This window comes from Chaetura pelagica, unplaced genomic scaffold (assembly GCF_000747805.2).
Source record: "Chaetura pelagica isolate M959 unplaced genomic scaffold, ChaPel_1.0 scaffold283, whole genome shotgun sequence".
Taxonomy (NCBI): Eukaryota; Metazoa; Chordata; class Aves; order Apodiformes; family Apodidae; genus Chaetura; species Chaetura pelagica.
Genome location: NW_009952688.1, coordinates 212,475 through 227,737, shown reverse-complemented (window position 1 = coordinate 227,737; position 15,263 = coordinate 212,475). Strand labels below are relative to the sequence as shown.

General features: G+C 51.2%; 1 protein-coding gene across 1 annotated transcript in view; it reads left to right on the top strand.

Moving 5' to 3' along the window:
• The window catches only part of CNTFR (ciliary neurotrophic factor receptor), an 87,185-nt gene that overhangs the window by 18,603 nt on the left and 53,319 nt on the right, over positions 1-15,263 (top strand). Inside the window, exon 2 of the mRNA XM_009993790.1 lies at positions 10,648-10,878. Coding sequence (XP_009992092.1) covers positions 10,648-10,878 — 231 coding nt within the window. The remainder of the gene's footprint in view (positions 1-10,647; positions 10,879-15,263) is intronic.

Sequence of the window (15,263 nt, the reverse complement as noted above, 5' to 3'; positions counted from 1 at the left end):
TTTCCAATGTGCCATGGGTCTGATATGTTGCCATCTTTCACCCCAGGGGTGCTTGCACCCAGCAGATGCTCTGTGTCACTGTCAGGCTGCAGCTCCACAGCTGTGCCACGGCACAGCACGTGCCGGTGATTGTTTCCAGGCTTGGCTTTGCTTGAGGATCCTTCATAGTGAAAGGCATAAAATGCAAATGTAATATCTCGTTATTACTGAGGCAAATCCTGAGGCCTTGACTTAGTTGTTAATACAGCCCCTGATGGGCAGAGTAGATGATTGCCTTAATATTGCTTGGAAATCATCATCAGGCTCCACAAGTGCAAGTGTTACTTGGACAAGTGGGTGATGGTGACAGAGTCAAAAAACAAACAAACAAACAAACAAAAACTTGCCAAAATGCTTTCCATTTTGTCAGCATCTGTTCTTCCCACCCCCTTGTTTGGGATGCCATGCTCACAGCAGCTCAGTTCATCTGTTACCCTGTAGCTACGTGCATCAGTAAAAGTCTTGGTGCAAGGAAAAGAAATCCCTGTCTTTGGAAGAAACAAGTCCTGGAGTATAACTCTGGTGGATATAGGGATGGAGGAAAAAGTATTGGCGTTTCTGTTGGGAATTCCTGGGCACATAACATCACTGGGAATACTTTGGTGCTGCCAGTTGCACCCCTGCTGTGATTTCTAAATCTAGCCAGGGGGAATTCTGGCCCTGCATGCAGTGTGCCCTGTACCTCTTCCTTGCCTGGGCTGGGTCACAAGGAGTGTGAACCTCGTGTACCTGTAGCTGAGAAAGCAGAAGAGTCTTTCTGTCCTCAGGCTGCAGAAGTTCATGTGTTTAGTTGCAGTGGTCCCAGCTTCAAGCCCAGCTGCTGCTGATCCACCCAGGGGTGTGAGCATTACATCTGTAAACGACAAGCCACTGGCCTACAGCAGGCAAAACTCAAGCCAACAGATAGACTGAAAGAGCCTGAGGGGCTGAATTTTACAGCTATTAAATGATTAAATGCAAGGGGAAAAAAAGTTAATTTCACATTGCGATTGTGATTTTACACACCCAAGAGCCTGGAAATTGAGAGCTCTGCTTCTCACACAGGGATCGTAACTTGGCACTGCACAGATTGTACAGTATGTAAAATTAGACTGGAGAAAAAGTAAATATGCTGTAGGGACCAATACTGTCTTGGCAGACGGAGGGTGGACTGAGTAGGACCCAACAGGTCTTTTATGCCTCTGACTTCCATAATTCTGTGCTAATAAAAAATAAAATAAAATAATAATAGGGCATGATGCTGGATGTCAATCCGCAGCCCTAAGCAGGGCAAAGCAGGAGCCAGGTTGTTATGTGAACAAACAGCATAGAGGAGAGCTCTTATTTGAGGGCAGGCATGTGGGCATTGGCAAACAGCAATGTGCAGGTTGCACACTCTGTACTGGCCTTCAAAGGCAGGTTGTGGTCACTGGGGTGACAGGCACCCCGACGTCTCTGCCCAGCACTACCTCCCCTCCTCCCTGCAAAGCTCAGTAATTACAGGTATCTTCATTCCCCTGCTGGACCACAATGAACTTTTTATGTGTTTATGGCTGTGATTTGAGCACCTAATTCTGGATGGTATTGATTTCCCCTTAAACAGCATTGAAAAGCCTGATCTAAGCACTCTTTTGTGGCCTAGAGTTATTTGTCCTGTCTTCATGGAAAAGCAGGACTAAAAAACAAAGCCTTAGTTCATCCATGGTCCTAACACCAGTCACCTGGCAGCCAAGGGCAAAGGCTTAAGTGAGCCCAGCTTGGAGGATGTCAGTGGAATCTTTCTGCTGTGTGCTGGTTCCTTTCATCTGCTTCTGGTTCTGCAGAACCTCCCCCTCTGTATCAGCACCCCACAAGCTGGGGCAGCCACGATGTAGATGCAGGGGGTTGGAGGAGTTGCAGCTTCCCCAGGCAACTGCTCTTCCTCAGAACAAGTCACCTCAAGTTGACTTTGCAATGAAGCTGAGTGGACAAGGTTCCATCTAACCTTCCCTTTGCCTTAGGATGAAAATGGTGTAATAGCTGAGCCTGTCCTGGCAAGGAGAGCTCTTGGAGCTCCAGGACACAGGCATTTTTGAACCAGAAAAGCTAAGACATTCAAGTGAAGGTTTTACCAAAACATCCAGATGGAAAATGGATCAACACATGAACTCAAGTCTCCTTTGTGAGACCAAAGTCCCCTGGGAAAGAAAAAACAAACAACGAAACAAAAAAGACATGGAGCTCTTGAATCGAGTCCAGAGGAGGCCACAGATATGATCAGAGGGCTGGAGCAGCTCTGCTATGGAGACAGGCTGAGAAAATTGGGGCTGTTCAGCCTGGAGAAGAAAAGGCTCCGAGGAGACCTTCTAGCACCTTCCAGTGCCTGAAGGGGGTATAGGAAAGCTGGGGAGGGGCTTCTTACAAGGGCAGGGTGTGATAGGATGAGAGGTAACTGCTTTAAACTGAAAGAGGGTAGATTTTTATGAGATAGTAGGATGAAATTCTTTCCTGTGAGGGTGATGAGACACTGTCACAGGTTGCCCAGAGAAGCTGTGGATGATCTGTCCCTGGAAGTGTTGAAGGGCAGGTTGGATGGGGCTTGGAGCAACGTCATCTAGTGGGAGGTGTCCCTACCCTTGTTAGGGGGGTTTGAACTACATGGTCTTTAAGATTCCTTCCAACCCAAACCACTCTGTGATTTTATTATAAGATGACTAGCCCAACAGCATCTAGAGCTCTTTGCTGCAGAGCAGCTGAGGTAGAAAAGCAGAAGTAGCGGCAGTGGCAGATCTTCTCCTGGTTCTGTGTATGGCAACAGAAGACGAGATGTGCAGACACTGCAGGTGGGTGCACACTAGTGTTAGTACCCTCAGTCCTGCCACAAAGCCATGGGAAAGGGTAACTTCTTTGGGGTGTCCAATCCATGCATGGCTGGAGAGACCATGTTACTGAGGCAGGATGGACTTGGTTGCTGTTCCCAGGTGTGCTTGTCCCCTGTGGCCAGGCACAAGTTGGTGCTGGGGTAACATGCTGCTATGCAGCCCCTGCTACTCCCAGCAAGAGCTCGGTGTGATGGCACAGGGGGGAACAAGGCTGCCTCTGATGTGGAGCCCTTTTGGCTGGCACCACGGAGAACTGCCAGCATGATGCTCTGGGCTGATGGTGTTTGGCAGTTCTAAAGAGCTACAAGAGAGGCTTTGTCACAACAGGGGACTGCCAGAAGTGTGTCAAGGCCAGTGCAAGTACAGTGCTGTCCTGGCACAGGGAGGGCACCAGTGAGACCCCACTCAGGGCCAATACTGTTGGTTCAGCCAGTCTGATGGTGTTACACAAGCAGAAAAATGAACCTGAAGTTACTTGTCTGCTAAGGCATATTCCCCCATCCTGGTACCATGTCTCCCAGCCAGGGCTCAGCGTGGCACCACAGCTCACAAGCCACAGGGAGCTGCTGCATCCCTTGGGGCTGAGCCAGTGCTGCAGCAGGGACTTGGCCCTCACTTCTGCTGCAAGTTTGCGTTGCTTCTGCTTCCCGCAGTGGGTCTCTGTTCTGTGGTTTTCCACTGGGCTTAGCACTGTGTTTTCTCCCCAGAAGGGTGCTTATACCCTGCACACTGCCATAGCCTTGGTGGCCCCCATGCAAGTGCCACCATCCTGACCGTGACACCATCCCAGCTGTGCCACCTAGAGCTCAGTTCTGGGGCTGGCAAGCCAAGGTGGTAATGGAGCAGGCATCACACCTCCCCACTGCTGGACCATCAGATCCAGGAGAGAGCCTGTGGTGTGGATTCTCGTTAGTGACAATGGTGTATTTGATTGCAAAAGTGCTCTTCATCCTCAAGAAGTCCAAGTAGATACTGCAGTAAATTCCATGGAAGAAGCATCAGCCTCTTGCAGCTGAGGGGCTAGAAAGTCCACGAAGGTCTGTGTACCCTGCAATGGACATCCCTGGCTGTGTTTGGTGTTTAGCTGCAGGGGAAAGGGGAGGCTGCTGCAAAGCTGGAGGAGAGCTTCTTCAGGGGCAGCAGGGCCTTGCTGAGCCTCACAGGAGGCCATTTTGTGGTCACATCCAGGCTGAAAGAAGAGGCCCTCCTTCCCTGAAGCTTGTCCTGAGCCAAACATGCTGGAGGGGGAAGGTGCCTCCTTAACAACACCCTGAAGTAAACCCAGGCAATCGTGGAGTGATTGAGTGGAAGTCCTTTAGCACCCATCTGTTATCTCTTAATTAAACTTTCTTGCTAATTATTTTTCTTGTCAAGAGAGCAAAGCTGCTGACTCTGGGGATTTACTAAAGTAGTGCAAACAAACGTGGGCTCTGCTTGCTGCAATTCTTCATTAATGGACAAAACTAACTTGGAACAGTCCGTATCTTTGGCTACATCAATGACACTTAATTACGCCTGTTTCCTTACAAAGATGTATCTAGTTTTACATCACTCATGGAAGAGCTGCTTTCTTAAGCATGAAATCCTTTCCTCTTGAAGGGAAGGTTTCTGCTGGCAGCAGGAGCTGTGTGAAGGTACCAAGTGGCACCGGAGGGGATGGGTGTGAGGAGATCAAGGATGGGGTGAGATTAAGGAAGCTGGTGTGGGGAAACCCTCTCCAGTGGCAGAAGCTGTTTCGTCTGAAGACAGGCAAACCTCAGGGCTGTGAAGCTGCAGATGAGGGCAGAGTCACCAGCACCCCTTGGGCATTGTTGGTGATGCATTTGACAGTCAGCACATGTGCAGGGGAAGGAGAGAAGCCACAGGGTTTTGCCACCACTCTGTGAGACACAGGCCCAATGGCCACAAGCATCCTCATCCATGCAGGAAGGATGATGGAGATGGCCAAGCCACCTCCTGTCCAGGCACCAGCACATGAGACATCACTGCTAGGAGACAGGGCAGACTGGGACAAAGCTGAGCAGAGGATCCTGCAGCAGTGGCCAGCCAAGGTGGGCATCAGTGCTCTCCTTGTCCCTCACCCACCCTTCCCACCCTCGGAGGCTCCCTGCTTGTCTCCTGTGGACGTATTAATTTCATTTACCATGGGAAGTTGCAGGGTGCAAGACCTCACTGGTTTATCTGCCTGGAAAGCTCTCGGCACAGCCCCATCAATGTGTAAATATTAAATGTATAATTTATTAATACGTACTCAGAGAGCTCATTAGCTGCCAAGATTATTATTTGTGGCTAGTTGCTTAGCTCTAGGAGGGGCGTATGGAGGCTAACAGGGGTGATGTGAAAGTCCCTCTGTCTGAAGGCCTGTGTTTAATTCTCCATCCCATTGCAGAAGTGCTGCGTAGCTTGTTGGGGGAAGCAGGGACCTGGCCCTTCTTGCTGCTTCAGTTTCCAGAGCTGCAAAACAGAGACAGAGGCTGTGCATCCTGCAGAGGAGAGGATTGCTGATGTCTGTCCTCAAAAATGCTAAAGTGCTGTCCTTTGTCTCTCGCTGTGCTTCTTCCAGCCACAGCCCCACGGTGCACTTGGGGAGAGGGCTCCAAGGGGAGCAATTGGCCTCATCTCCCTGCAAATCTCTGTCCAGGCAGGATGGTTTTGGCCCCTGCAAGTGTGTACTGGGGGTTGACTGGCAGCAGGCTCTGGTATGAAGAGCCCCATTGAGGGTCTGTGGTGAGCACTGGTGCTGGGAATGCAGATCATCTCTGCTTCCTCCACTCACTCTTCCAAAGACCCTTCAGGCATCTGGGCACAGATTCCACATCCGTGGCATGGCTCCATGCTTACTGCATAGGGCAGCATGCTTGTCCTGGCAGCTGCCCATACTGGCACAGTGCGAGCCTTGCGGGAAGAGCAGGAAGAGCAACCAGTGGAGATGGAGGGTCCCAAGAGGAGTTTTGCTCCTCCCCATCATGGCTCTTGGGTTTGCAGGGTTTCCCTGTGAAGTGACTCTCACAGTCTTGATGCAAGTCACGATTCATTAAGAATGAAAATAACGTTTCTGTTGAGGAGCTCCATCTGAGCAGTGTGGGTTTGAGAAGCATCAAACATGTTCCTGTGGGCCCTGCACCTCGGCTGCTTCGTATCATCTTCCCCCCATGTCTACCCACTGGAATGCTGTCCTGTTGGTCCCTGTTGTGTGGCAGTTTCACAGATTGCCCCATCAGGTTGTCACTCATCATCACGAGGAGGACAGCAGAGTAGCTCACAGCTTATTTCACCAACCTGCCCCAGGCCTGGGAGCTGTATGTGTCTGTCCCACGCGTGGCTCCTGTCTTTCCTCCCCTGTAGCTTTGCAAAGCTATGGGTAAAGCTGTAATTGCTGCCCTTGGTAGTCTTCACCACAGCTCCTCCCTAGCTCTGAGACTTCGTGTTCCAAGCCGTGCTGTGACTGGCTGGTGTGCTGTAGCAGAGGATGTTGCCCTTGGTGGTGTTGAATCCTCAGAGGCATGTTGCTGCTTGGGGTGCAATGTCACAACCTCTCCATTATTTGTGCTTCACCCTTGTGCTGTCACCTGACCTAAAAAGCAGCATACTTTGGAGAAGCAGGGTGGTGTAGGGGCAGGGCAGCATCTCTAAGTATCACTTCTAGCCAGTGATTTAGCCCGTGTTGCTGGGAAGTGATCTTCGGAGGTGTCTAGTCCAGTGCCCCACTCAGAAAAGAACTGTCCTCAACACTGGACCAGGTCATCCACAGCTTTCTCAGCAGATTCCTGACAACCTCCAAGGATAGACATCTGTCCCATCGCTGCACCATCCTCCTGGAGAATATATTTTCTCCATTTCCAGCTTGAACTTGGTTAGCTGCAGCCCCAAGAAGTTGACCCAGTCAATATCCAGCACAGGTGCCATCTTGATCATCAATCCCATCTGTTACCAGTGACATGATGACCATGAAGGTGGACAGACCTCTGTCCCTTCCCTACCCAAGGTAGCCATGAAGTTCTGGCTGGCAGGGCCTGCCCATACCCAGCCTGTGGGAAGTGGAGGCTCCCAGTAAAAGCTCTGGTTGCCCTTTCCCATTCCTGTCCTAAAGCAGAACTGGTGTCCACAGCACAAGACAAGGCTGCTCCAGTGCTGGGGGGGCTGGGACTGTCCCCAGGCTGCCCCTTCCCTAGGGATCTGCCACGGTTTTGCAGGGCAGTGTTGATGGGTGGGACTCCTGTGCCTGGCACTGGGCAGGAGGAGCATGGGGACCTGGCTTGGCTACAGGAAGAGCCTCAGCAAACCCAGCTGGGAGAAACGCCTCCTCCCCCGTTCTGCTTCGGGTTTTTCCTTCGTCGGGGGCCTTAAATCATTGCCTTGGAAAGGAGCATTGCTTTCAAAGACCTGTATTCCAGGAATGGCTCCCTCAGCCCGTCTGAATGAGTGCCAATGTGTTTGCAACTGTGTTTAAGGACAAATAGGAAATAATTCAAGGTGCCTCTTTCCTCTTCCAAGCTTAGTCCTGCTGGCAGCAGCTACTGCCGCCCCCCCAGCCACAGTGCTGAGACACAGAGCTGGGCACCCAGGAGCTTTCCCCTTCTCTCACAGCCTCACTGGAGCTAGGGAACAGGCAAGCAGGAGCCAGGCAAGATGGGCAGGTCTATGGGTTCATTGTTGCACTGAGCCTTTCTCCACAAAAGGCTTGTGGTTCATGCAGCGTCTCCAGTGTCTCTGCTGAGCAGATCCTTAAAAAGCGGGAAAGTCAACAGCTTTTTGGGAGCCAACAGGAAAGGAGAAAAAAAATTGTCTGGAGCTTATAAAATTAGAAGAAATTAGAGGAGAATTTGAGTAAGGTGCTGCAACTTAGCTCTGTATCTGTATCTGTCCATCCACCCATCTACCTAGTTATCTGTTGGTCCCTCCATCCATCCATTCATCCATCTGTCCATCTATCTATCCATCCACCCATCCATCTTAACATCTATGTGAACAGCCAGTGATCCACCCAACACCACTGCCATTCATTGGTCCTTCCAACACTCCCTCCCTCTACCCATGCACCCATCTGACTACCCATCTCTCCATCCACCTATGCAGCCAACCAGCCAGCTTTTTATACATTTATCCCTCCATCTTCTTACACATCTCTGCTTCCCCATATCTGCCCATCCATCCATCCATCCATCCATCCATCCATCCATCCACCTATCCATCCATCCACTTGCATAGTCATCCATCCTTTCATTTCCATATAGTTCCCTCCATCCCATCTGTGCCCATCTAGCCATCTGTCTGTCTATCTGCTACCACAGTCATTCATCTATTCATTCATCCATCTCCTGCCTCACTTTCGTTTATCTGCCTGTTTATCTGGGTCCTTTTCAGCTACCTCTCCTCACACAGATGCTTGAGCTTAGATGTTGTCTTCCTGTCTGTCAGTATGTGCACTAAACTGTTTTGAGACACGTGAAATGTACTTGTCTGATCAGCGCAGTCTCTCAAAGGTCCCCACCCTTGGCTAGTGTCTGAGACGATCCTGCAGCATCTCACCAGCATCTTACTAAAATGCAGTTTTTCTCCATCTGTTCTTAGCACTGCCTTTTCTAGCAGTGATAGCATCCCCAGAGATGCTGTTTCCCTATCTGAAGCAGGTGTCCTGACAGACTGTCTGCAGAAGAGCTCAGACCTACCACGGAGTCCTCCAGGGCCAAGCTTCACCCTGAGACTCTCTCCTTTGCAGATGAGCTTAGGCTGTGGGGCTTCACACATGGAATGGCTGAATCATGCCCATCTGGTATCAACAGGATATCAACAGGACCCAGGAGGTGATGTCTACAGAGGGAAAAAAGAGCAGGACAAGCATGGGGGGTGCTTCTCCCATCTCTCCCCACCATCAGCTGCCTGCAGCCTCCCTGTGCTCACTGGGCAGCTCACTGCCTTAAGGTCCTGGGTGGTGTCTTCTTCTATTGATTCATTTAATCACTGTTTTCCTCTACAGCATCCAATAGACGTGGGTTTGGGGGGAAGCTTTCTTTTTTGCTTGTTTTCATTTGTTGCCCCTTATTAGGAGAAAGAGCAAGCAGTTCTTCTCTATTTATCCTCTCCAGGTCACTCATCATTGCGTAGGTGTCCATTGCCTCTCCACTCAGTTTATCCTTAGACAGATAAAGGGATGGAGTCTGCTAAGCCCTCCTTACGCAGGGGCTGTTTCCAGCCTTTGCTGTTCCCTTTTCTGTTCCCTGTTTTCAGCTGAACTACACTCTTGATGTCATGGGGATGGATTTGCGCATGGCTTTTAGGGTACAACATTTTCCATTTTGTTCTCAATCCCTTTCTGAGTACTTTCTAGTGTCGAGTTTGCATTTTTGGTCACCACTGAGCTGATGATTTCAGGGAAGTGAGTGTGGTGACTCCGACATGTATTTCCATGGAGGCTGCAGCTCATTTGGAGCCATAGGGGCAGCAAGGCTCCGTTTTCCCTGTGTGCATCCCAGTGTGTTTATTGACACGGTGTTACTTCCTGGTGGGTCTATACTGTGATACCCTTGTGCAGCACTTCTGCACCCAGCTGCAGTCTGGCTGCCCTGACAGCCTCAGCAGCTTGCTATCTCCTCTCACTGCCTCAACCCACTTTTCCCTGTGAGTTATGAGGGTGTTGGGCAGCTCTGATCCAGCTCTGACCTCTGTCGAATTTCACCGGTGACGTCTTCTGCTGCCAGGTCTGATGGCTTGTTCTCACCTTTGGTCTCCTGACCTTTAGCTGCTATAAATCCTTGCAAGGAGTTTCCTCATGTGTCAGGGCTGCTTGGCTTCCTTGGGAGGCACCTTGTCAAATGTGTTTTTGAAACCCGGGAGTATTCTGAGAACTGAACCACTTTTGTCTGTGCACAAGAGCCTGATGAAGCCTTGAAAGAACCTCATCCTCTGCTGTTCCACCTGTCCTGCTTCACCCTGTGTCATGCACACACACACACAGTTTTCTCCTTGCTGCATGCAGCTCAGCACAGCCAGTGTAGCAACATGGGAAAAATTCAGTTGCTAAGGATCATTAATGACTGTCAGCTCGAGCTCCTGTCCAGAAACCTGAGAAAATTCAATTAGGCAGCTGGTGCCCAATGAGCTGTATTGCCCCACTCTTAAGATGCTAAATCAAAAAGCTCAGCAAGGCATCATGTTATTGTAGAGTGATAAGAAAAGCCAGTCAGAGGGACAAAAACAACATAGAATGCACTAAGCATCTGCCCCTTTCCAAAGCACAGTTAGGTCACAATCGTCCCCCCTGATTTCCTGGCCAGAGAATTGCAGGGACAGCTGCCTGTTACCCACCTCTGCTAGTAAATAACTTGAGGTTGCTGCTGGTTACTGGGCATGGGGCTCTGTCACCTCTCCACTGGGAGTTTCTGATGTGTGCATTTGGTTTGTACCCTGCAATGAGCCACAAAGGTACAAGAGTGGCAATGACTGGCTGGTGTGAGTACCTGTCTGTGCTGTGGATCATCAGGCTGGTACAGTCATGACATGTCTCATCTAAGGTAAAGGTCGAAAGAAAGCATCTTGTGAGATTAAGGTGGTCCTTGAGTTCTGATCTCCTGCTATTTTCCCAGTAGTTCACTCAGGTCTAAGTTAAAATAATTATTATCAGAGCCAAGAGGAGAACTTGAGCTTCCATGGCCACCAACACAGTGTCAGCCCATGCCCCAGTCCTTCCCTCACTTCTTGTACAAGTGATGGTAAGATCCTGCACCTGGGGCTCTAACCTCATCTGCCTTTCTCCTCTTCCTCACTGCAGACAGCCACATCCAGTATGAACAGGTAGGAGCAGATGTGACCATGAAGTGTGGCTCCATGGACTGGGATGCAGCTGTGACCTGGACGGCCAATGGCACCGACATTGATGAGTCCCACCTGAACGGGTCCTACCTGATCCTGAAGAATGTCAACTTGACACAGAGCGGCCAGTACTCCTGCTACGAGGGCTCCTCCTGGCACCTCAAATACCAGACCTACCTACGGGTGGGAAGTGAGTACCCTCGTGTGACACTGATGGGGACAGAAGCGTGCTCTCTGCTCCCATGCTGACCTCTCACAGCCCTCCCCTAACCATGCTAACACATGTACTGTCCAAATGTATGGTTCCCTTTTCCATCCCACTGTACCAGCTCCCCACAGTGATGCTAGAATCAGCCCCTCCTGCCCCAAATTTTGCATTAAAGCCAGTAGATTAAAAATGCCCCAGGAATAATTAGGGAAGGGATGTTTTTGTCTCCATCCAGCCTAGTGCCACAACCACCATCTGTGCAGGTGGAAAGTGTTGGGGCCGAGCTGTCAGAAGGGTTTGTAGCTGGGAAGGAGAAGCCCTGGGCAGGGTTACTGCAACATGCATTGCTATTTCAGAGGAGCTGGCAAAAAGTGGTGGCAGTTGCCATGTGTGTGCAGAGCCCCTGTGTGCAAGCATGTTGGAGGGACAGCTGCAGGTTTCTGAAGATTTTGCCTATCTGAAGCACGTGATGCACTGGTCTCAGTGCAGGAGATGATAAGAGTTCTGCTGTGTTTCACATGATGCTGAGAGCTGATAGCAACTGTGTGTTGGGTGGGCTGCTGTGTTTGTACAGCTGATACAGCAACCGTGTGTTTCACAGCACGGTGTCTGCAACTGGCAGTGGTGGGTGTCTGGGAGCACCAGCCAGTTTCACAGGCTGTGGAATGGTAACTGCTGTGGGTGTTAGGAGGCACCGTGAGCCCCACCAGCTGAGGATGCATGGTGTAGGTGGCCATATGCTCCCAGGTTTGGAGGACATGAAAGAGCCTTTCTTTTCTCTTTATCTCACCTTCTGTCCTTGCACGAGAACCTGGGGGACATTTCCATCCTAGATCATGGTCCAGGGGCAGAGGGTTGCAGGAGGACCACCTGTGTGGCCTGTGTAAGCCCTGCAAATCTGGCAGGAGGGTCTCACTGCACCTCTAGGTCAGACTGAAGAAATTCAAGTTTCAGGGATGCTGCTTGGTGTTGAGCTCATGGCTTCAGATCTGCTGGGAGGGATGATCCTGGCACATGGGTCAAGGGGATGGAGTGGAAGAAGCTAAAAGGTAACATGAGATGCAGACAAGAGTGGAGCAGTCAGCATAGGAGGAGATTTGGCAGCAAGTAGGTGTCAGGGCTGGGAGCACAGCAGACAAGAGGGCAGTAGCAGGGTCAGGGGCCCCTCAGCTGCACCATCAGGGTGAGGAGATGCTCACAGGTTGTCCAAGGGAGGGAATGCAGGAGCTTGGTGCAGAGCAGGTAGCAGCAGGAAGAGGCTGTGCAGATTCTCTCCTTGGACATCACATTTCCTTGCTCACCACATCCCATCTGAGGAGAGGTCCCAGGCCGTGCCAGTCCACAGGGGGCTGCAATCCCCTCCCTAGACCTCTCTTTTTCTCTAGAGCTGGGCTCTGGCTCAGTCCTCCTCCTCTGCAGCTGTGGCATCGCTGTGACTTTGCAATGGTTCTTCCATCTGCTAAGCACCTCGCTAATAGTAATCCCCGTCAATCCGCTCAGGGACCCGTGGGAATTGCTCAGTGTTAGAGCCCAAATCCTGCTGTTTCCTGTTACCACGTGTTCCCATTTGCTGGCAGCTCACAGCCCCCATGAGCACTGGGCAGCTGAGGAACCTGGTCAGACACTGCAGGGGCCTCCAGTCTTGGGACAGAGGGTGACAAATAAATAAGTGAATGCCCAGTGTTGTTGATGCAATTAAGTATGCAAGGAACTAATCAGGTGAGACGCTTTTAGTGGCAATTCATTTAATTGCCTAGATTTTAATGTAATGTTCTCCATGAGGTTTCTTTTCCCAGGGCTGCCACCCCCAGCCCCTGCCTGCACCACCACCCCAACTTTCCTGCCTCTGTGGGGCATGACTGACTCCCTGGAGGTGCACGGGCTGCTGTGGAAGAGCATCCTGGAAGGAATGGAGATGGAGGTGCACATGGGCATGGGCATGGGCATGGGTGTGGTGATGATGGAGATGGAGATGGGGGGGAGATGGGGTTGGAGGTGGACATAGAGATAGGTGGCTCACAGGAGGTTTGCAGTACGGCCTTTTGGTAGCATCCCTGCTACAGCTGAACACACTGGGAGCCCAAACCTGGGATTTGAGGGATCTTGGACTCATTTAATTTCAATTGCAAGGGAAGTTAAATAAAAACAGGCCTGTGCCTGCACTTTCCCCTCTTTCTGGGGCAACAAGAAGGATGACGGCAGCTGGGGTGAGGGGCTGGGGCCATGTGCAGCAAACTGCTGGGGATCTCATTAAATAAATGGTGGAATGTGCCCCCCAAGTGAGGCAGGGGCACTCCTGGGCAGACAACGCTGCAGGAAAGGTGTGAGGAGGGAGCAGAGAAGCGGCGAGGACCAGGAATTTTTTGAGTGTCAATTAGCAAAGTGAGCTCTGTCATGGGGGTCAGCAAGTGCAGGGATAAAGGGAGACCTGCCAGGAGTCAAGCTGAGTGAGACCTTGCAGAGGAAATGAAAAGGGGGGTTAGCCATATAAATATGGAGCAAATGAGGAGAGAAGAGAAGAGCTGGCTCTGCAGCCAGGTTTCAGAGGACATTAAAGGTAAACTCAGCAGAGCCCAGTACCAAATGAACCGGGTCTGAGCAGTGATGCTGAGAGCAAGGGCAGCACAGGCTGGAGGGGAGGAGGAAGGACAAAACCTGGAGAAAATCCTCCACAGTGTAGGCACCTTCAAAGGAAACGATGCATTGAAGGCTGGGGGAACACCTCATCTGCAGGTGAGGATTTGTCCTGTTCATTAGCAAGGCTCATTAGCCACTGAAAGGTCATTGGTAGTACCCAGTGCTGCAGGGCAAGGCAATGTGTCTCCTGTGCTTGAGGGGAGGAGGAATCCTGATCAGACAGCCTGACCCCACAGCACAGCAGGTCTGCAGGGTGTGCTTGGAAGGGGAAGCAGTTTAAAGACGTGGAGACAAATGGAAACTGGGAGAAGAATATAATGGGGACTTGCCAAGGATATATCGCACCAGATTAACCTGATAGCTCTCTTTGATAAGGGAACTGGTTTCTTAAGCCCAGAAATGTGGCCAATGTAATCTGTCTTGACTTCAGTGAAGTATTTGCTATGATGCCACATGGGAAATTATGAGTTAAAGCAGAGAAAATGTGGATTAGTAGAAGAGTTGGAACATGGCTTAGGAAATGGCTAAAGGGGATCAGATTGTGCTGAAAGGGGAGCTGCTGGGAGGGATGGAGGAGCTTCAGTATTGGCCTTCAGGCCACTCTTGATAGTGTTCCCCATAATGGCTCTGGCACAGAAGGAGCAGGGAGCTCTAGTGGGACATGCCAGTAGTTGCAGAGGGACCCCAGAATTTCTGGAGTGGTAATTTCACTCCACAGGGGCCAGGATGCTGCATAAAGAAGCATAAAGAAGTTGTCTCATCAATGCACTCCAGTAAGCAGGCAGGAGGACATGGGTAGCCCAGCTGGTCCTTGTGTTGGGGTTTGACACCCATGTCCACATCATGGACGACATGTCCAGGAGCCTACTACCTCCCAGAGTAGTGCATGCGCTGGGGGTAACCAAGTTGTCTTGTCCCCTGCAGAGATGGGGACACCAGTGTGCCTGCAGTGGGGACAGTCCGGATCCTGGGATGGGGTGACCAGGGATGGAAAACCCACCTAGTAGAGGAGGAAGGGCCCACAGGCTTGTGTGTCGCTAGAGGTCTGAGATCACCCATCTCTGTGTGTGAAGCATCTGAAGCACAAACCACCCCAGGGAAAGGTGGTACTTCTCCAGGGCAGCTTGTCCCAGGAAACTTCAAGCAGCAACACGTTGCTCTGCCTCCCATTTTTCAGGCATCTGAGCAAGGGATGAAGCACAGGAGAGCAACCAGGATGCTCCATGTTCATCTCCAGTGGATCGTCTGCCCTGCAGCCTGGAGAGCCAGGGCTGCCAGGGCAAGGCCAGAAGCAGCAAACAAAGGGGCCAGGGCTTTTGCTCACCAGGAATTCCTGGACTGAGCCTGGTGACTGAGCCTGAGGAGCAGGCAGGGGAAGGCTGTGGGTATCAGGAGCATAGTGCCGGGCTCCCGGCTGCCCCCGCGAGCTGCAGCTCTGCGTTTGGAAACGCGCAGCCAGAGGGCCTGGGGATGGATATAACAAAGACATTGGGAAATAATGCGCTCTTGAGGTTTGGCACACAGCTCTGTACATTACAGAATGTTATAAAAATACTGCTAATGGGCCAGAGAGGAGTGGAAACGCGCGGCAGAAAGGCTGCCAGAAGCCGGAGAGCGCACATGGGAGTGGGGAGGCCTGGTGTGCAAAGAGGGGAGGGAGGGAGCTGGGGCAGGCGCCTGTCCTTCTTCTCCCATCCCTCTGTCCCTTTCTATCCTGCTCGTCTTCATCC